The 23,527-nt window shown below is 34.5% G+C and overlaps 1 protein-coding gene across 3 annotated transcripts in view; it reads right to left on the minus strand.

Moving 5' to 3' along the window:
- Nucleotides 1–457: 457 nt before the first annotated feature.
- Bard1 (BRCA1 associated RING domain 1) overlaps nucleotides 458–23,527 on the minus strand; it is an 88,534-nt gene continuing 65,464 nt past the window's right edge. For all 3 annotated transcript variants that reach the window (XM_020151781.2, XM_020151780.2, XM_074071659.1), the window contains 4 exons: nucleotides 20,202–20,334; nucleotides 19,569–19,661; nucleotides 6,703–6,800; nucleotides 458–5,653 (listed from right to left, as the gene is read on the minus strand). In XM_020151781.2, the coding sequence (XP_020007370.1) occupies nucleotides 5,321–5,653; nucleotides 6,703–6,800; nucleotides 19,569–19,661; nucleotides 20,202–20,334 (657 nt within the window). In that variant the 3' untranslated portion in view covers nucleotides 458–5,320. The remainder of the gene's footprint in view (nucleotides 5,654–6,702; nucleotides 6,801–19,568; nucleotides 19,662–20,201; nucleotides 20,335–23,527) is intronic.

The following is a 23,527-nucleotide window of genomic DNA, read 5'->3' on the forward strand; positions in this document are numbered from 1 at the left end:
ATAATGAAATAGTCCAAATACTCAATAGCAGAGATCTGGTTAAATAATTATATCCTGTTGATAGAATACCATACAGATATTTGAAACCATGCATAACTTTAATTACATGGGGAAATATGGGGAAGAAAACTACATTCAAGGTTTAAACCCTTAGTTATAAAAGCTATATAGTCAGTCCTTCATATTCATGGGTTTGTATCCAAAATATTCAGAAAAAAATTCCATCTGTACTGAACATGTAAAACTTTTGTTATTCCATGTATCACTTTTCTCTCTTATTACTCCCTAAACAATATAACTACTATTTATATAGCATTGTCTTAGGTATTGTAAGTAATCTAAAGCTGATACAAATTAAAGTATATGGGAAGATGTGCACAGGTAATATGCAAACATTATTCCATTTTATGTAAGGAACTTGAGGTTTTTTTGTGTGTGGTACTGGGGTTTGAACTGAGGGCCTACACCTTGAGCCACTCCACCAGTCCATTTTTGTGATGTTTTTTTTTTTGAGATAGGGTCTCACAAACTATTTGCCCAGGATGTCTTTGAACCTCAATCCTCCTGATCTCAGCCTCCTGAGTAGCTAGAATCACAGTCGTGAGCTACAGGTGCCCAGCACATCTGCAGATTTTAGTATACAAGATGGGGTGGTCTTGGAACAAATCTCCCATGATACTGAGGGCTGACTATATGCATGTTTAAAAAGGGGGGAGAAAGGGTAAGAATATTAACAGTTGTTATTCCTGAGTTGTGGGTTTACTTAATGCTTCCAAGATACAACTGAAGTAAGTTGAAGGGAGAAAGAAAGTAGAGTGGTTGGGATTTTAGTAAATGGAATTACGAGTGCCCTTTCAATTTTGTTTGGTACATTCTTTAATACTATAAATGCCACACAAGATTATCAGTTTATGTTCCTGAATTTGAGACTATTTTCTTGTGACTTCTGTAATTCACAAAATTGCTTCAGTAACTATGTAATATTCTTATAATCAGAGTTGCTTAAAAACTCAAAGAAAGCCATATCCATCAGTGAATTTCAGAAAAAGACTTATACTTTATTTATGACAGAATATTTAGGTCACATTATTTTAGCCAGCAGGCAATTGAGGAGTGGTTTTTTTTTTTTTTTTGACAAGTCAGTAGTTTTAATAATGAAAATAAAACAACCTCATAAATTATAAACCAAAGGTGGACAGAAAAAAAAAATTCAACCTTTTTTTTTAATAAAGAGACTGTAAAGTGATGTGACCTCAGAGGCTTGAGCTGAGGCTGCTGAAAGGGTTTGGCACCATGCTGACAGAAGCTTGGCTAGCCCTTCCTACAGAGCATCACTTAGATGCCCAAGCAGTCTTAGTATTCATAGTTTATATATTCAGAGATGAAAGCTAAACAAAATGTTAATAGAATGGGTAGAAGAAGCTACATTGTTCAGAAAACTTGACCAATTCAGGTGGGATGAAGAGAAGTCAGAGAAAAAAAACTAGCCAGACATAAAAGGTTAAGGCTTGCATTTAAGTAAATTTAATAAGACTGTTAAGGACAATAGTAAAACTTAGGACAGCCAGCAGTTGAACAGGGAGACAGACAACAGTCAGGACTATTTCAGGCTGAGATGAACTATGCTACCAAAAGCTACTTTTTCCTGAGATGCTTATATACATCTTCAAACTATCCTATTTACTGTGATCCTGTGAACACCTACATGGTGCTCAGTATACCTGACATTCATGAAACAATAGTATGCCCCACAGAGTGGGTCATAGAGCTAGGGTAGGTAAACTAGAGGAGAGATAGTAAACAAACCAATCTGAAAGGCTACAAAGCCTGTGTAGGATCCTCACTGGGGACTGGGTGTTACTAATCTTTTAAGCCAGGTCAAAGTCAAAATAATACAGTAATTTCATCACTTCTCCCATACACTATTCTAATGGAAATTTCTAGGTAGCAGAAAAGTACCTGAAAGGTACCTAGTGCCTTAGGAAGCTACACAATCAACAATTCCTAATTTATAAGATTATGCAACTTCATTAGCCAAATACTTATCAGTGTTTCGGGGGTGGGAAGAGGGTTGCTCTGTTTGTTTTAGACAGGGTCTCACTATGTACCCAAGGCTATTCTGGAACTATGTAACCCAGGTTGGCCTCAAACTTGCAATCCTCCTTGCCTCATTCTCCCACGTGCTTGGATCATAGATGCACCATTGTGCTCAGCTAATATTTACTAGGTGACTAAAAAAAATTAGAACTCTTCGCTGGTCTTCATTTAGTAGGTAGTATGAGGTAGGTATCTCTGAAAAGGGTTGATATGCAAACTAATACATTAAGTTCACAATTCATACTTCAATTTTAAACAAAATAGTGACTTTTTAGTAATAATCATTATTTCCTGTCATTTTAGTGTACGCCAGTTAGGAAAACAGAACAGACATTTGTTACTATAATGAGACCCATGAATGAACCTTTAATAAAACACAATTCTTTTTCTATACCAACCTAGGGCAATAGCCTCACATGACCCTTCCCCAACTGAATCTTCTTATTTCCATGGAAAGTATGAGTCCTTCAAAACATAATCTTCATCTGTATAGACATCACTTAACTACCAAAACACCAAACAGGCTGAAAACAAATGGAGACAGATGAAGTTGTATCTACTAAAATTCAAGTATCTAACTCAGGTGCTCATTTATCCTTATTTCAGTCATAATTCTAACGTACTTATTACCTGGTTTCCATTTTTTAGGAAGTTAGAAGAAAAGAATTAACACATTAGATATAATAAAATATTAGTGCAGACAGATAAGTAGTAACAGAGTAGCAGCAGTCCAGAGAAAAGGGAAAAAGCTACATGTGTAGACAGCACTAGAAGAATCACTTGAAACAAAGTGGAAAAGCTACAACTCTGTGACTCACACAGAACCATGAAGGAATCATTGTGTAACTGACATAACTAGTGATGATTTCAAACTACCAGTTACACTACAATTAGAATAGGTTATTTAATGTATGAAGTAGCTAATAAACTTTAGAAGTATTTCTAGTCAAAATTAGTCAAAAAGTGTTAATGCTTAAAAAGACAGCTGAAGAATTTCCTCATGTTGAGTTCATTCTTCAACACACAGAAAAAGACACTTTTACAAATACATGGAAACAAAAATGAACTTTAATGATTTATGGTAAATAAAAAGGAAGCTTGAATCTGACTGAAAAAATGAAAATAATTACAAGGATCTCTATACAACTATGTTTAAAACCTTAACATAAACCAACTGCTGTCAATGTTAAGTATTTAAAGAAACCAGAAATACTACTATTTAATAGAGGGGAAAGGAAAAAAAAAATCACAGAGAGAGGGTGATACATGAAGAAAATGAATGTAGCAATGTGAACACAAAACCCCAAAGGTCTTTTTACAACCAGGAATTCACAGGGAGGACCAAGGCACAAACATGTCTAGGAATGTGACCTATGACGCAACATAAAGTGGCTTAAAGTCAGTTATAAATAAAAATGACAACCCAAATTCCAGAGATAAATCTAGATTTATCTAACCCTCAGATTTGTTTGGAACAATGGCATTCGTCGTTTCCATCAGAATGAAATGTAAGACAAACACATTGATTGCTATCAATATATATGGAGTTTCAGAGATAATACACTTTGGAAGGTCAGGGTCAGAAAAATATTTTGTTCACATATTTGTTGACATGAAAAAATAATACTTCAAAAAGGAACGGATATAACATATACTTTGAAATGATCAGCAATATCTCAGACTTTCTTAGCAAGTCTATCTTAAAATATTGATTAACTTCATAGACTGTGTTTTAAAATTAGGGATATTTTATTTCAGTGGTTACCAAATTGTTCTCTTTGGTTCATGAGGGAAGAAACTGGCAGGTATTTATAGTATCTTCTTCCCTAATCTATAATATTATACGGGAATTCAATTTCTGGAAAAGATTAATCAAAGAATTCTGCTTTGTAAAACAATATTCTAAAATTATGTAATCCTTCCTGTTGGCTCACAATGAGAACACTTGGACCAGACAGAGTCAGCTACTTAGGTCAGGCATTCTCAAGTGGAGACCTATCTACCACTCGACCTTGACTGTTTTGGTATCAGGAGGAAGCTTTTCTCATTCCTTCCTCTGCTATAGCCCTTTGCAGGATTTGGGAAAAATCTGTTCAAAGTCAAGTAGTAAATTCCAGCCTATACACCAATCTAAAAACTTTATAAAGAAAATAAGACTGGGTTCAATGTTAGAGTGCTTCCCTGGCATGCAGTAATCCCTGGGTTTTATCCTCAGTACTTCAGAAAAAAACAAAAGGAAGAGTTAAGACCTTCCAAAAAATTACTTTAGCAATACCTAAAAAGATCTACCAGAAAAAGACTGTTTCTAATCTATCATATTGACATTTGATTTAGAATTTTCTAGATTGGTGACACCTTTCTAAGAAATGCTGATACTAAACTATATTAGAGAAAACACTCTAAGTAAACACACAGTAAACAGTTACAAACTTACAGTTGACAGCAAACAAATATTCACAATAAAAATATGTACGAGTCTAATGTTGACTTCACCACCAGAAAAACGGTAATGTTATGGTTCAAACCATGATTTCCTGATGAATACATAAGACTTTAGAAAGGGGTTAAAAAAATGAAGGAAACAGTCAATAAAATTATAAGAAACTAAATAAACACAATGTAAGATAAAGACAATTGCAGATAGGAGAACTTAACACCTATGGTGGCACAGTTAGATAAGGTAGTTTCTTTTCATTACAATAAAGTCAGAATAAATCATTTGACAATATTCTCTGTTTACTAAAGAATGGAAAGTATTTTTGCTGGTGGCAGGTATGAGCTCTTTTCATCAGAGAAAATTAAAAGATTGAAAGAATGATACACCGCTTATAGAATTAACCAACAGTCCTGATACCTTCTCATTAATCTTTGATAGTGATAATCAGAATAGAAAGACATGATGAATCAAAAAGCACAGGCCAGTTTAAAAAGTAAAAGTGTTTGCAGTGATGGGAATTGAACCCAGGACCTTGTACCTGTTGGGCAAGTGACACATCAAGAGTTACATCCCAACTACCACAAGAAAAAAATTATTAAAAGCACTCCCAGCATCTAAATAATAAAAAGAGCAAATTTCTAATCTGATATAGATTGTTTTATAATTCAAAGAAAAAAATATGAATGATTTTCTTATGTGTAAAAAGTAAATGATCAAAAGCAGCGCAGTGGCTAGGTTTTATAAACTGCACAAGTTCTCCTTGAAATGTTTATCTGATATTAATATTCAGCTTTCAAGGGGAAGCAACTCAAAGGACATCACACAGCTTATAAGCCAGCTTGAAGGAGCCATCCACACTTTGCCTTGCCGAACCCTTTCTGGGCGATAATTGGACAAATCCTCGTAGATGATATACTGTGTGCAGAAGCGCTGATCAGACTCGGGCTTGGCGTGGTACGCAACTGTGTTGATGGTCTGAGTCACGTCACTATCTGGCTTGGGCTTTCTGTTGAGGATCTGGCCCCCTGCTGCAATGACAAGCTTCATAAGGTTGTCCTTTGGATGATGTATGAAAGTTCCCCCAAAATAGAAGTAGCAACCATCAAACAGCTTTGGCAACTGAAACAAGAAAAAATTTATTAAACACAGATAAAAATATTTTAAAACACTGCATACAAATGAAGGACACACATACAGTAGTCCTGAGCAGTTAAGAAGCTACTTAATGAGGTGCTGGCACAATTGTGTTTCAGCAGAACTAACTGGATCAAGAAAAATGCTTATGCAAATAAGAGTTTCCCATTACAACTTTTTTCCCTAAAATTCAACCACTATCACCATTCCTTTTCATTTTCCTAAGAATTTAGGTATGCTTTATTAAAAAAAGATGAAAAAAAACTATTCATAAAATTTCTCCTACCAGGATGCCTATGCTTATTGGGTGAGTGGGAGTTAAAGCCCAAGATACCTAGCTATGTGTTAGGGACACCTGACTAAACTTAATTAAACTAGAAGAGTGGCATGCCACTCCATCCTTCCATCCATATTCAGGTCCTTATATATTCCCAACCCAAGTTCTCCTGGGAGTCACGGTGGGAGTGGAGTCACGGTGGGAGTGTAGCCACAGTGGAGTGTGGTCTCGGAGTTACAGAGATGCATTACTGGGACACAACGGATTAGGAAGCAATGGCTAAGGTCCAATTATCTAATAAAACACACTTCCGTGTGCTTCACTGAAAAATAAAGCTTCACAATTCCCTCCTAAGAAAAATCTTCTTTGTTATTTCTAATATATATAACAACAGGATAAAGGAATATTATCCATTAAAACTGCAATCTGTGGCAATAAAGACATATGGTAACTAAATCCAAGCAGCAGCTGTAAGTCTTTTAAGCTACTTCCTGTATCTGAGATTTCCCTCAGATTCTGAAAGGTTTATGGGAATGTTCAAGATGCCAAAAATCCATTAACAGTATGAAATTATTACCTTCTGGACTTTACTACTCATCGTGATCATCTTTCAGAATCAAGTACTTGAAATAAGCACAACTAAAATTTTAATCAGTCACCTGTACGTGCTAAAAGGGCAGACGAAGTTTTTCCTGATGATGACAATAATATGAAGTAATAATAAAACCAAGGAAAGTAGTATTGAAAGAAAAAATACCAGCTGTTCTCTATTGAGCCTGCTTCTGTATGGACTGTCAGGAATTTCATACTTTTCTTCCTCTACACATATTTTTCTTTGTAGACATGCTTTCACCCCTGACAAAAAACAAGGACAGATCAAAATAAGTATCAAGTGAGCATTATTTTTCTCGTTGCAATCAAGCAATTTAACTGTTTTTTCCTTCATGATTGTCCTAAATATTGTTCTGAAACAGAAACTGATTTATGCCAAATGAAAATAAAATGAAACTAAGCTAGGCATGGTGGCTCACATCTATAATCTCAGTTATGCAGGAGGCAGAGACTGGGAGGACAGCAGTTTGAGGCCAACCTCGGCAAAAAGTTAATGAGACCCCCATCTCAACAAACCAGCCAGGCAGAGGTGGCAAGCGCCTGTGGTCCCAACTATGTAGAAGACTACAGGTAGGAGGACTGTGAGTCTGAAGCTGGCCCCAGGCAAAAACACAAGATCTTGTCTGAAAAAACCAAAACATAAAAAGAGTTGGGACTATGGCTCAAATGGCAGAACACCTGCCTTATAAATAGGGTGGCACTGAATTCAAACTCGAGATATATTATATAAATAATAAATATATAATAAAACTAGTCTTCCATATAAAGAAAATGTTAAGAAAAACTTCCTTCATATGCAATGGAGTAGTCCACACTAATGTGAACTGCACAGTCATCATCTGACTATTCATTTTGGTAGTATGTTTAGTCTCCTACAGACTCTAAATGATCCAACACCAGGGAAGTGCTTTAGTCCAAGCTCTTGGCTCAGCCAGCCATACAACATGGGCGAAGCAGTACCTGTTAAAAGAAATAAGCCTAGAACATGACTAGGATTTGACAGTGAAGTCAGTTACTTAGAGAAGATGTGGTTAGGTTTCACAGGAAAAAGAGCATTCTTTTGATGACTTGGATCCATTTCAGTAAAAAAGTAAGAACAATAAAGACATCCTAGCTTGTCACTGTATGGAGTCAATGTGGTAACTGGGAGGGAAAACCTTAAGCAGAGCCATTAGCTGGCAGACAGCACCAACTGTTCTAGAAATGATATGAGGTCCTTAGGAATGCCTAGGACCAATCAAATGAGAGGAGAGGACATAGTCACATAATCTAGAAGCAACAGAAGGAACTGGTGATTGGTGGTATATATATGTATGTGTATTGTGTGTGTGTGTGCAAGTGTGTGTGTATACTTGTCACGCTCCTGTGTTTTATGGCAGATAAACAAACTAAATTTAAGCTTTGAAATCAAATGTTTAGTAGTCCCAATTACTTGCTTTTGATAATTATTTAAACACTTTAAGGCCTAGGATTTAAGCCTTAGCTTCCTGGCCTATGGAAAGAAAACATGAAATTAACAATACCACCTATTTCACAGAATTTGTATGTATAAAATGAGAAAAAATGTTCCCCAAACTAGATTTTATAATAAATTATCTTCATTATAAAAACAAAACCTTCACATAATTTGCTAATTGTCTTTGAGATCATTTTGCTCAATAACTTTACCATTGGGGAAATGCCATGAGGGAAGGAAAAAGATAAAAGATAACTACAATAACTGTAAGAAATCAGAGTTACAATCCAAATTCTTAGTTATTTTCAAGTGGTTTGGATATCAAAATGTTACATTCTTAATCACATGATAGCTAATGGCTTACAACTTAACCAGAAAGAATGTACAGCTATATAAACATATAATTTCAATTGAGAATTAGACATATATCTGGAAATATACTGAATTTAGCATTCTATTGGAACCTTAAAAAATGGCAAGGGATAAAATTCTGTTCAGGTGATCCCTGTTTATTTTACCAATGGAGATTCCAGTGCAGCAGAACCACAACTGGGCTCATAAAAAGATTCCTTATTCTAAACAGAATGGTGGCCCAGATCCAACAGTCAATCTGCTGCAAGCACCAGAACTGTTCCAGGCTGCATTTGATATAAACAGATTCATTTTTTGTCTGAGAAAGAAAAGGCTTCTTGGCCTGTAGTAGTTACCCTGACAGCAAGAATTAACGATGAAATTCAATAGTTTTTTGTGAGAGTTCACTCTAGCCTGATGTATACTTTATAAGATAATCATTTTTTAAGTCTTGTTTTCTATTACCCCAAACTGACATAATAATAAAACTTAACCTCTGTCTCGTGTCAATCTGCAGAACCTGGAATAAGAAACAAATTTTTTTAAAAAACTGATACTTTTTGAGGAAAAAATAGGATGTTTAAGCCCTATTAATCAGACATATTTTGTCTATTCCAAAGTAAACATGTACTGCTTGGATTCTGAAAATATCTAAAATTACAGACTTTAGAGGTAGAAAAGACCCTGAAGACCTGATCCATCTTTCTTTTTTTTATAGATTTGGAAAGTCAAGGGCAGAAACATGAAATGATTTGCTAAGATCACTAATAAGGCACAAAGTAGAAGCTAACCACTTTCTAACACAACAACCTTACACTCTATAGTGTTTTTCCTGCATCTTTATTATATCAAACCTATTATGTAAATAACAAGTCATGGTCTCTGTCCTTAAGAAAGGTTTTTTTGTTGTTGTTTGTTTTTTAATTCCTGCCACTCCTCACTTCTATATTCTGATCCTGAATTTCCATTAAAACTTAAAGGCTTAACTTTGTTTAACTTAAATGAAGTTTTATTGCTTTATTTTCCTCTATCAATGAAGACTCAATGGTTATCAAATTTAATTTTTCATACATGGCCGTAACTATACTCGAGAGTTAGATATGAAGGATGACACTGAGACACAAGCTCAAGTCATCACATACATAATGGTAAAGAAACTCCCTATTCTTGTCCAGATTACAGAACTTGGTAAGACTTGCATTTCTGTTACACAGTCTATCAAGGAACAAAGGTCAAGAGCTACAGTAAGACACGAGCAGATGCATGCTTTTCAGATTCACCTTTCCCTGTCTTCCAATCTAGTGGCTACCCATTGGAAGAATGATAAATGTGACCGCAAACCTGACTGCCAAAGATAATTTTTAAAATACTCTTTTGAAATATTTTTTATATCTTCATATTTATTTCAGATAGAATAAAAGCAAAAGTAATTATTTCATTGAGTAAAACTGCCTGAACACAAAGTTGTTTTGGAAAACAATGTAGGATTAACGTATCTTAAATATTAAACTGCCAATCAAATATTCTGGACATATGAATGACTGAGGTAGCAGTGAAGTAGAATTCAAAATTACTAGTAAAAGGGTGTAATAGTTAAGTTCTTTATGTTGCCTGTATTAAACAGATATAAAATGGAATTATTAGATGTTGAAAGAAAAAGTAGAATCATTAAGAAAATGTGTAAAATCAAGATGTTGTTTTATTTTTACTTCCGTGGGCACAAATGAGTATAATGGTAACAGAATTTGTCACTTAGGTGTTGTTTATTCTTCTTAAACCTGTAAATTCTCTAATACAAAACTCTCCTCGCATGTTTTCATTAATGGAAAACTGTCACAGTAACAGCATTTTATAGAGCCTATGAGTACTATGTTATGTAATATTTGTCCTAGGAACAGAACTGATCATTATAATCTGTGAAAACATTGTCTACTACTCTGAAAACTTTAATTTTCCATAATTTAAAATAAAGTACTCAGAATCACAAGGCCTACCCAAAAAACTTTTAAAAAGAATGTATTTTAAAGGAGTAAACCACCATTGCTAAAATCACATAGTAATACTTGATGGTTAAATTACAGAAAAAAGTAAAACAAAATTGTTTAAAATCCAATTTATTCCATTTCATTTTCTTTTTAAAATGACCTTTCTATTGTTAAATGGCCAAGTATACAATTATGTGTTTTAATGAAAGTCCCTAATAAAAATTATTACGAGCCAGGCATGCCCATAATCTCAGCCCTCTGGGAGGCAGAGGAATGAGGATCATGAGTTTGAGGCCAACCAGGGTTACATAGCAAGTTCCAGGTCAGCCTGGGCTACATAGTGAGACCCTGTTTCCAAAAAAAAAAGAAAGAAAAAAAACTTTTTTTATTATAATGATAACAGCTACTTTCTACTTTAAGTACTGGCATGATTCCCCAAGTCCAGCTGCACTGACACCATTTATGCTCACCTGCACTATTCGTGCTTTGTAAAACTGCAAGGCGAGGCTCCTGTGAGTCTTTTGTCCCAACATTTTTGTCAACTGTGTTTGTCATATGTGTTTGCATTTACAGATGCTATAGTTATTCTGCTGTGTTGACTCATTTGTATTAAACTCAGCGACAACAGCACTACAATTCAGGCTTCCTATGCATTTTACTCAAAAATACAACTTTTTGGTACAGAAGATAAACCTTGAGCTCTAAAAGGCACGATTGTGAATATGTCAAATGCTTTAATGCTGTTTTGAATTGTTCAAGATATTGCTTTTTACAGAAAAGTCAGAAGATTTTTAACAACAAAAAAAACTCTCTCTCAAATTAGAGCTCTGGCAACAGACTGAGTTTTACTTAACCTGGGACTGCTAATGGATATTCAAATTCAGCAGCCATGCTCAGGATATCCATTAATTTCCCTACACGATTCTTAATCTCTTGGTCTTGTCTGTGCTTTGATGCTCAAATCACTTTCCCCTATTTTTAAGACAAGAATCACATCACTAGAGTTTGCTAAGCTGAATTTCTGAATCCTATTCTTCTCACTAACTTATAAACTGCTGCTTTTGCATGAAATAAAAGTATTTTTAAATAGCATAATTTTAAATCATTGCTCACTGAATAAAAAATTATTTAATGAAGCTAATATTAAAGTATTGACTGTACAATGAAAATGACTTAAATTTTTTGACTAGGCAAAAATACCACCCTAGAAACACACTAGTGTGCTGTTATCACCACATATGATTCCCACCAAAAGATATTAATATTATCTAATTACAGAAATACGAAGACTGTGCCTGTGCTGGCTGCTTACAAGTGTTATGCGTTTATTTAGACTCTCACAAGTTACACATTAAAATGGCATCTTCAGCCTGAACACAGGCTAGAGTTGGTAACTACGGCATCACAAGACGTGAGATGAGGGACATCAAGAGGGTAGCATGGCATGTTCATGGAAAGACGCCAATGCTGTTTATAGTGTGAGTACGCCTCAATTCATAAAATTTTCAACCCTATAGCAGTTATTCAGGAAATTTCTACAAAGGTAGAAAATTCCCGTGCTCTAATTATTGTTACTGAGCTAAATAAACATTACTCTGATATTCCCTTACTCCAAATAGCAATCTACCAACTTCCTATGCTACATAATGCCAACTAAGGAAGAATAAGGGCTAGAAAATTAGTTCAAGTGGTACAGCACTTGCCTAGTGAGTGCGAGGCCCTGGGTTCAATCCTCAGTACTAAAGAAAAAAAGAACAGCAGTTTTTTTCTTGAAAACTGAGGAACAGTTTCCAGGTCTGCAACATGTCTGAACGGTGACAAGTATTTTCTTAGAGTTGCTTTCACAGCATAGAAAATTCCTGAAACTTCTATTTAGATGGACTAAAATAGATTACAGAGGTCCTAAAAGACTTAAGTGGCTTTCCCAGTGACATTAACTGAGATAGGAATTCAAGATATCCTCCAATTCCTGCATCATTTTTTTCTTAAATCTTTATTCATAGTTATAAAAAAAAAAGTATATGAAGAAATGCTGAATATCTTCTATTCAGATATAACATATCATCCTTCTCTTACAATCAATCACTTAATTACTTAATAAACAGGACAAGACTCATTTTTGATAGATTAGCCAAAAAGTACACCAAACAGCAAAAACTGTTGACTATTTTGGAAGGAAAAGTGACTGTAGGGTGGGGGAACATACCATTTGTCTTTGCCTTCAGTGGATCAATAAGTTTATTTAATCTGATGACAAAGGCACAGTCTCCAACTTGTGCCCTATTTATAATAATCACAAACTTATATCAACTTCCTAGTGAACATTTATTTATTTATTTGTGTGTGTGTGTGTGTGTGTGTGTGTGTGTGGTATCAGGAATAAAACTTAGGGCCTTAAACTTGCTAGGTCTACCACTTGAGCCATGTCCCCCAGTCCTTTTGTTTTTAGTTTGCTTTTCAGAGTGTTATCTCACTCTTGCCTGAGTTGTTCTCAGACTGCCTCACTCCTGTACCTGCATTCTGAGGAGCTGGTATTACAGACATGCTCCACCATACCCAGCTCACCCCTCTAGTAAATTTTCTTTGAGATAAACCAACTGAACTGATTTATTACACAGCTAACACAACAACAAAAAATTAGAAGCTTTAATATTAACTTCCAACAATTTAAAAGATGACACATTAACACCATCAGTGAAATGGAAGAATCTATCAAATATTACCTACTTGATAAGCCTAAATAATGGACATTTAATATTTTGTTTACCCAATGACGGTTAAGCACTAGCAGCAAGAATTCTTAACCTATCTTCCATTTAAGACAAAATATGAGAACTTCACAACATTCCTACTCATTAAATCATCTAAAGTATAATATATACCATAACTCAATCTCTATGCACACATCAAGATTATAAAACTAGTAAGTCATTTTGACCAACTTAAAGATACTTCTTAAAATTTAACCAAACTCTTTTATATTTTTAACACATTATAAAGCCCATAGTTATTCCAGCATCTGCCACTAAAATAGTTCAGCAGAGAGATGGGTTCTTATTTTCTCTTTTGAGAATTACAAAGTCATATTTTTGTCAGCTTTCTCAGATAACAATTTCCCAAATAAAATAACTACATAAGTTATGTCATTTATGTAGATACCAATTTTTCCAGATGCCAGAACTTTAAAGTATGTACATTATATAAACTTGAAAATATATCAAGCCATTCTTATAAAATGTATGCTTTATTTCATCTTTTTTTTACTTTTCACATGTTCTATTATACTTTAGGACTTAAGCTTATCATGTTGCAGAAATACTGGGAGGAACAACTCATGTATTAAAACCGACATTCTCTCAGATCAGATGCATTCCTGACCATGTTACCATTTCACATAAGCTCTTCGTTTGCCCTGAGATCTTACTACTTTTTATATATAGGTGAGCAGCCCAATTCCCAAAGAACTACTTAACTCAAAGTCATTACAGTAGCTCTGGCCACCTTAGAAAAGCCTGGAATCTTTGCATACTAATGCAGCTTATGAACTTCAGGGCTACAACAATTTTTTAAAAACAAAACTGATACTACACAGAAAGGCATTCCTTTACTCTAAATCTCTAATAACCACTCTTGCCTCTACCTCATAAGAACATATACATAGATGGCTATATATTTTTAGTTTAGCTGCATGAACCACTGATGCTCATGGGTTTATTTAAGCTTAGTCACTTTTTCTAGTTTTGGGAGAAAAAAGGATGTACAAATAAGAAGAAGTAGAAAAAAAGTGCTCCTGAATCCTCAGATATACAAATTATTAGAGAATACAATGAAGACGAAGATTCAATGGGAATTCTTTTAAGTGTCCAAAGGAGAAATTTAATCTGCATGGAAGGCCATAGAATTTCTTTACTCTGTGTACATAAATCTGTACATAAATCTGTAACTTACAGAAAGTTTACTCTTCCAGAGCTTCTGGCTACCTACAACTGAAATATCACTGAAATCTGAACTATGTATCACTCATAGTCAACCACAAATGTCCTCATAAAAATCCACAAACTAAAATACACAATCAAACATTACTCCATGGCAAATCCAAATGTATCATTAGAGTCAAACTAGGAATTGTGTCACTCAAGAGTAAACATGATTGAATTTTTCTTCTGATTCTGTTAAAAATCAACACTTGAGTTGTAAAAGCAAAAGAACCTTTTGTGCAAATGCTTTCATATTAGGCTTTTCAGACAAATGTAGACAATGATAGCACTAAACTTAAGGGGGAAAAAAGGAAAATCACAAGAAGAAACCTCCACAACAAAGATAACAAGGGAAAAATGACACTATCACTGCAGTTTTGAAGAACTGGGTGGCAAGAAAAAGAATAGAGGAGTAAGTCTAGTGTATGAAACTCCATGGCAAAGAGTGAAAAGACAATGAAATGAAGGCTGAAAAATGGAAATAAAAGCTAAATGTTCCACTCATGCCCTCATAAATACTAGGGACATCATAGAAATTACTTACTGTTACAGATTAGTAGATTTTGTGATTCTATATAAATTGTATTTTAACAATTATTTATTTTTGGCTACTTTTTAAGCTAATATTCTGGTTATAAGCAAATTTACATATAAAAATATATTTCTGCCTAAGACAATATGCTAAATTTATTTTGCTTAGTGCATATGGAGAAGAAATCAAATTCTATCACAAAAATATACTCTATCATAAAACTTTCTCAAGGACCACTTGAGTATCAATTCTGACATCTTATACTATTATTATTGTACTTACAGATATAAAAATCAAACTCAGTCTAATGTCCAAAAATTCCCATGATAATTAAAAAATTCATTCTCAGTGTTCTTTTTAGTCATATATTAAATGTTCAATATCTATGTAAGAATTTCTCATCTGATTAGGACAATTATTATATTCTAATGTACTTCACAGGTCTGCATAGCAAGTACAACAGATCTGGCAAATCAGGCTGAGATATTTACATCCCTAAGTTCTAATTTCTCTTGTTAAGATCAAAGCCCTTAGCTGACCAACTAATCTTTGGAAAAGATGAAAGAGAAAACATATTTTCTGACACTAGAATTTGGCATTTTGAATTTATTCATAGAGAACTTGAATTTAATCAAACATACACATGTCATTTATAAAATTGTTAAAAACTAACTGGCCTCTTCAGTAACCCACCAACCTACAACTGTTTTCTTGTGGATTTTTTTTTCTTTATGAATATGTACACTTATACGTTCCTAAAAGTGAAGATATAGTGATTTTATTTTTAAAACTGAAATACTTTCATAATTCTTTAGTCTTACTTATATAAAAATAAGAATTTTTTTCAGAGAATAGCTTTAAGCATTTCAGAATCTTAGTTCTCTCATACTTAGATTATTCTCCCCATTTGTACTTCTCGCTATTAGAAACAACAATGTGAATTTCTTTCCCTATTTGTACTTCTTGCTATTAGAAACAACAACATGAATTTCTTTCCTCTGTGATATTTACTTAGGGTAACTTCTAAAACATGAGACTATGACATCAAATAATTATCTTATTCCTAGAGAATCTTTGATGGAGATCTTTGATTTGCCTTTGGTATGAGTGAAGTTGACAAATCAATCTTACTTTATAGAAACATTTATAGCATATCTACCTATGTTTTGATAATTAACAAAGTTTACTGAACAGAATAAAAATTACATTTATCTTTAAAATTCCATAGCACTCTTTGTAGCCATTTAAACAAGCAAGCAAATAGAAAACAATGAATTTATTAGCCTGATTATGACGTTACTATAAACCAATGATGTCATACTGTCTTTTAGGGACCTTCTCTCCTCAACTACAACAAAAGTACAAATGAAAACCACCCTAGCTGGCCCTTCTCCAGTTCACAGTCAGAGGTCCAGTATAAAATGTCTGGCACATTCCTCAGCCATTCCTTTATGTGCTGTAATTCCACAGCTGAAATTTTATTTAAACTTAGATGAGAAAGGGGGGAGAGAGATTATTAAAGAAAATATGGCAGCCATCTGCTCTCCCTTCACAAAGAAATGAGGAATGAGGATGCAGAATTACATGTTTTACAAAAGAGATTACACTAAAAGAAATTTTGAAAGTGGTATACTAAAGAAGGTTACTTTGCATCGCTCTCCCTTCACAAAGAAATGAGGAATGAGGATGCAGAATTACATGTTTTACAAAAGAGATTACACTAAAAGAAATTTTGAAAGTGGTATACTAAAGAAGGTTACTTTGCATCATTAGGATGCAGTTTCACTGCTCACATTCTCTCTAAAAGATTATTTATACATCTTCTATTCTTCCATTACAGTCATGTTTAATTACCAACATTAATTCTTATACAAGGGTGGTTATTAGTTGCCCATAAGGAATTAGTATCAAAACTAGGATTGAGGCAGAGTCTCACTAAAAATTTGATCTTTTCCGTCTAATTTTTTAGTGGCACTGGGGATTGAACACAGGCCCTTTACCATTGGGCTACATCCACAGCCCCTCACAAATTTTGTAACTCTATTAACTGTGGCATTCTAATATAATCTACAAATATAATTAAAAAAATAAGAACTACTAACCAATTAAGACAAAACACTTTTAAATGGAAAATTTTGGGGGTAGTGGGAGGGTATATAGCCCAACCTCACCTTGAACTTGCAATCTTCCTACCTCAGCTTCCAGAGTGATAGGATTTACAGGTGTGTGCACCACATCCAGCTAAACAGAAAACTTCCAACAATTAAATTTACATCTACTAGATGAAAACTTCTCAAGTATAATTCTTTTTGTTAATTTGTAAAATGAGTCAATAATCTACAGAGAAAATTTAATTAAAATTACTGTGGATCTATTTAGTTTATGGAAAATCCTATAAGTAGTTCACATTAAAGTTTCTTAGTAGTTGATCAAGTAATGTTTTGTCTACTATCAAGCTAATGACTACACTCAAACAGAAGACCTAGTTTTAGTAAGTCTAAATCTTCATAATTAATTTTGAAAGCTTTGGTCCACTTTATCTTTCTTTAATATAGATGATGTTCAAGTAGTTTTTAACTTCTCTGAACAACTTTGAAATCAAAGTGAAATCCTTGACATTAAGAACAAACTATGAAAAATCTCTATCAGGAAAGAAGGTACTTGGGAGTTCTTGCCTTCTTTTCATAAACCCATTAACTATTTAAAGTAATTGCCTCAAACCTTGAACCTGTTTCTCTTTGGACTCTATTAGAAAATATGAGGATATGAACTTCAATGAGATTCAATCCATCCTTTATCCTTAAAGAACCACTGATAATAGAAGATGTTATACACTACTGTGAGAATCACCTAATAGCACACTATTAAGTCAGCTTGAATCCATCAGTGATTCTATAAAAATGGCATGGCCAACCCATTAAAACAACAAAACTCACCTTCCCAAAAGAAGGTACATTTTATGGACATAAATCATGTAGCCTGTATATGTAATCAAATGCCAGTTCAGCACAATCTCAAAAACTAGACTCAAAGTTAAGTTACAAGCAACTTAACACTCAAAACTTCACATGGTTTCTTTATTACTGAAACCTTATTGTTATAAAAGTCTATCTCTTCTTATAACTACTGACAAGATTTCTGGCACAGGTGTGATAAAATAATCCACAGCCATTAAGCTATCTCAGTGAGTTTTTTAAACTCTGTGGCTTAGTAAGATTTCCTACAGATTTGGAAGAGAAAAGAAAGTTTAAAAAAAAGACTTGTAAACAGAAAAATTTTTTTCCAATGTAAATTGTTAATCAGTCCAATTATTTATTTATCATATTTCTCACATGGGTCTTAACTAGGAGGGACTAATAACAGAGGCTGATGAGAACAGATGGAATGGTACTGGCAGTCAAGCTACTTAGCAGGATCCAATTGTATCAGTGGAGAATAGGCACCTTAACAAAGATGTGGAGCTGTATTTAAAAAGCATGTGAATATAGATTGCTGAAAGAAAATCTTTTCAAACCAAATCAACCTCAAAGTACAGATTAAATGGATAATACAATTAAGACCTTGATAAATCAAGCATTCCACCATAAAACTTTCAAAGCACAAAGCCATAAAACAGTTTTAAAACAAATTTTAATCCATCATTGCTTCTTCAAAAGAAACTTTAAGTATACCCACTAGTCTTTTTAACTTTTTATTTTGAAATAATTACAGTCATAAGAAATAGCAAAGAAATATACAGATGTCCCATGCACCTGTTCTCCAGGTCCAATGTTAACATCTTATACAATTTTAGCATAAGCTCTGTAAACTGATATCGATACAATCCAGAACAATATATGCATTAATGTGTATGTGTATACACATAGATCTATGAAATTTTATCACATGAGCATCATAGCCACCACTTCCACCAAGACCCTCAACTATCACAACACTCCCTTGTGCTACTCCTTTGTAGCCACTAATCTTTTCTAAACTAGGTAACAAAAATAGGTCAATCCCCTGTCCCACGTCAGCTATTATATTAAAAGCAAATACTTCAGGAATAGAATATAAAAATATTGAGGAACAGAAAGTAACTAGTTATGAGTTCTCCTTTTACTTTAAGTCCCAAGTGAATCCAAGGTTAAGAAAAACCCACAAATGCCAGCAAGGAATGTCGACAGCAGGTCTGTGTGTGACTGCCAACAGGGAACAGGGATATATCTTTAGTGGAGAATAACTTAACAGGTGGTGTAGTCACCTCAGATTGGGTAGCACAGGTAGTATAAATTTCCCAACAACTGCCTAGAAATATTGAGTTAGCTAAGAAAGCAAAAAGGTGTTATAAAGGCAATTTACAAATCCTAAAAGGAAAGCAGTAACTAATTTTATTTCATTGACCTAACATTCAGAGTTTTTAAAACATGTATATATTGTTATACATGTCATTTAACAGTAATAAGGACTGCTAAGTCAACAATAAACTCCATTTACTTTTTATTAAAATAGTTGGTATTGTAGAAAAAAACGCCCTTAAAATCAGAACACAATTGTACACATTTAATAAGAGTATCAAAATGATACCATTGATATGAGAATCTTTTTGAAAATATAGTGACTAAGAAGGGATAAGAAAATTAGCAAAAGTTCCATAAATAATTGTGGAGACTACCTGCACTAACTACTCATATTAATTCCCTGTATAGTTCTCCCAAACCCAATACTTACAATCAAACTTCAGGACCCAGCATCCATTGAGAATCCCAAGCATACACTTCAGAGTACTTTGAACCTCGTCACCAGGAACAATGACATGAGTTACTAAGACACAAAACAAGCAGTAAGAAAAACCAGAAATATAAACCAAAACAATTCTCTAACTAGCCTACTTTCTATAACCAGTTAGTCTATTTTATTAGCTTATACTTCAAAAGTTACAATTTTTACATTTAAGTATAAGTATATTTAGTACCATTCACTAACCTGGTTATCAACATGAAAAAAATCAGACCATAAACGATATATCTTAAAGCTACATTCATGAACACAAATTTTTCTGTTATTTTGAAATTATACTGAGGAATTATGCCATTACACTCCAATTTGTCATTAGAAAACTTATAAATTTATTCTTTTGACATACTATTTTGTCCTGAAATATGTATAAGGATTTAAGTTTTACATATTCTAACTACATTAAGCCTATAAGCAATTTATTTATTACAAAATGAAAAGTATATAGCCATATTCCAATGGTAAAAACAAATATAAATTATTAAAGGTAGTTCTCCAAAAGGAGAGCTAAGTAAATCTTTCTTTCTTTTTTTAAATGTTTTGCTAACAAAAAGACAAAATCCTTACCTGCACTGTCAAACTCAGCACATTTTTTGGCCTTCAGAATTATTGCAAGCTCACTGAGCATTTTCTGCTGTTCTGAAGAAAGCCCACTACCAATAAGCACAAGCGGTTCATTCCTACGCTGCCCAGTGTTCACCTGTTAGTGGAAAAGGAGATGCCACTGTGGTAAAAACATTTAAAGACTAGAAAGAGATGTTCAACAAACCTTCACTGAACAGAAGGTTGAGTTTCATTACTTACCTTACTCTATTAATTATCTGTCAATAATTCCTATTCATTCTGCACTCAGAACTTTCATTTTCAATGCATTTGACTATCTATTTTTTCTGTTTCTTTATTTTCTTCCCAAGAAAACATAATTGGGATAGCTCTCTATACCCAGGGAATCTGTTTCCTTGGTGCTAAACTGGATCTCTGCAGAGTTTTACAACCTCCTCCTGTTGTCAGTAAGCCTTTTTTCCATAAGTAATTTAAAACATCCACTTAAAATGATCAATTTCCTATGCCTCCTCCACTAACTCATTCTAATAGTTAAAAAAAAAAACTGACCTATTTAGTTTTAACTGAGATGATCTGAAAAATAAAAACACTAGCCAGGTGACAGTGGCTCACACCTGTAATCCTAGCTACTCAGGAGGCAGAGATCAGGAGGATCTCGGTTCCAAGCCAGCCAGGGCAAATAGTTCTCAAAGTCCTATCTCAAAAAAAACTTTCACTAAAAAGGGCTGGTGTAGACCTTGAGTTCAAACCCCACTAACACAATAAATAAATAAATAAAATAAACAGTAAAAACACTGAGACTTCGGGACCAGAACTGAACCCAAAGAAAACAAATTTTTATCATTGAAACAGTAAACTCTAGATGAAACAAACAAGAGAAATCAAAAGTTAGGAGATTAGATACACATATAGAGAGAAATCCATGCTGCTGATGAGAAGGCAAGAAGTGCTCTAACAAAGATTTTACAGAGATTAGATATTGTGTTCATTAGCATTAAATGATCTCCTACTTAATAATTTAATGTTGGTACTGTTTGTTAAATTATTAGTTAATGGATGCTGCTCCAAAGGAATCATGGGGAAGAGAAATCCCAAAACTGCGAGCAGTTTTTTAGTTAAAATCAGTGGTTGCTTCTGAAACTCAAAGCAGTGCCTCCAACAGCCATTAACCACTACTTGAAATAAACAAGAATTATGAATGGGAGGCAGAGGAATTCAAACCCAACCTACCTATCATCCCTTTCCTTCTGCACACCTGAAGTGCCTCCTCAGAACAGCTAAGATCACAGAGACATGATTCTAGACTCAGCAGAAGCATGTGTGCTTGTTTCAGGGGCAAGTATGCACCCCACACAGCACTCTCCTCACTTGTGCAATCAATGTACACAACGTACACTGAGCACTTAGTACCTGCCACACTGTTCTCTGTGCCAGGGCTACTATAGTAGACAAGACAATCAGTCCCCCCTCACAACACGTATATTTTAATTGGGAAGAAAAAAACACAAAATAAAAACATTTGCTGTCAGATGATCAGCAGTAGGGGAAAACAGAACAGAGACCAGCATTAGGAGGCTGCTATTTAAGACAGTGACACATTCATATCTGAAGGGTGCAAGGAAACAAGCCAGGGGAGCACCTGGCTCCCCACAGCTGTTTCTGGCAGAGAAAAATTAGTGCTGAGGACCTGAGATGAAGCATATTTGGTGGACTCAAGACACAGCTAGACAGCCCACATGGCTGAAAAAGAGTGAGTGAAAGGGAGTCTGGTATTGGCTGGGAAGGGACCACATCCCAAAGTTCACATCTTAAAGATTGTAAATAAACTACCCTTTCAACTTGGAAATACTTGTTATCATGAGCTTTTCCTTAGCCATAATCAACCATGCATGTGATAAGCAATGATATTCACAGGCCATGTCAAAGGACACACCAAAAGTAAAGGTATCTCATATTTCATAATAAAAAAACTCTTCTTTTCTTAAGGGCACTGCAATCTTTGGACTCCAAGAATACCATAAATATATCTTTATTTCTGAAACGTTTAAAATAATCCTTCTTCAGTTTTTCCATAAAAGGAACACTGGCAAATGATAACTTAGATATGCTCTGTTCTGTCAAGAGTTTAAGTACAAATGAATAAAATAAGTACCGATTTATAGTTATTAAGTATGGTGGAAATGAATGAGAAATAACTTATGACTTAAGAAATTTGAGTTCTAACTGATCCGTTAACAAAAAATTTTAATGTCTGGTTAATAACCCTGGGCAAATCACAATCTCTCTAGGTCTCCATTTTCTCACTTTTAAAAGAAAGAAATTAAACTGCTGACTTCTAGGTTCTCCTTAAGTTCTTTTACAAAACTGTAATTTGGAGCACATTTATAAGGACAAAGTCTAAGCAGGAGATAAAGGGGTTTCAAGGTGTAAAGGTAACTATCTCATGATAGCACCTATGATCGCATGAAATTTTAAGTAACTCAAGCTTCCTCCATTATCTTAAGTGCATAATCACTACTGCACTGCCCTTCCCAGACAAGAAGGCTCCTGGGATTAGCCTCAGCTCAGGCCATTCCTCTATCTGAGCAGTTGCTAGAATTTAGTCAGTCTATCCCTCTCCCTTACATCTCTTCCCTCCTCTCCCTCCCCATCCTCTCTCAAGCCCCACCTCTTCTCTCTACCCACATCACTAATTAATTCCGGGCCTCACCATTTCATGCCTCCCGTCCAGGCTCAGTCTCTTCTAACCCCAACTATCCACTAAACTATCCGGCTCTAGTGAAAGATATACTGAGTGCCCCATTAAGTCTAACTCCCCATCAGGGAAGTCAAGGTCTTTCACAAGCTGATCCCAACTTAGCCTTTTATCTTGAATCCCACTTTAACATACTTTCTGCTCCTCTCACACTTAATCTTATAGTTACTAGAGTTTCTAAAGTCCTTTATGCTGCCTTTCCTCTGAACAGTGTTCCTTAGATTTGAATGTAACTAGTAAGAGTAGACAGTGATTCTTCCTTTCCTTCATACTAACAGAAGCCCAACTCTGTTCAGGTACCTACCCTTTAAGGACAGCTCTTATCTCCAACCTTAGGGTATAAGAAAACCCATTTGTGAGCAGTTCTGACCAATAAGACAAGGGAAGTTTGCAGAAAGGCTTTAGTACCTCTTTTTCAGCTGGTCAGTCACACATGGAACTGTAAGGGCAGAGCCACCAAATCAAGGATGCTAACTAAACATAAACAATTTGGGTTCTTGGTACAATCACTAACTGCTGAATAAACCAAATACGGAGATTTCTTACATTAGGATTTCCTTTACTTTAAGATAAT

The sequence above is a fragment of the Castor canadensis genome, chromosome 4 (assembly GCF_047511655.1).
Source record: "Castor canadensis chromosome 4, mCasCan1.hap1v2, whole genome shotgun sequence".
In the NCBI taxonomy this organism is placed as follows: domain Eukaryota; kingdom Metazoa; phylum Chordata; class Mammalia; order Rodentia; family Castoridae; genus Castor; species Castor canadensis.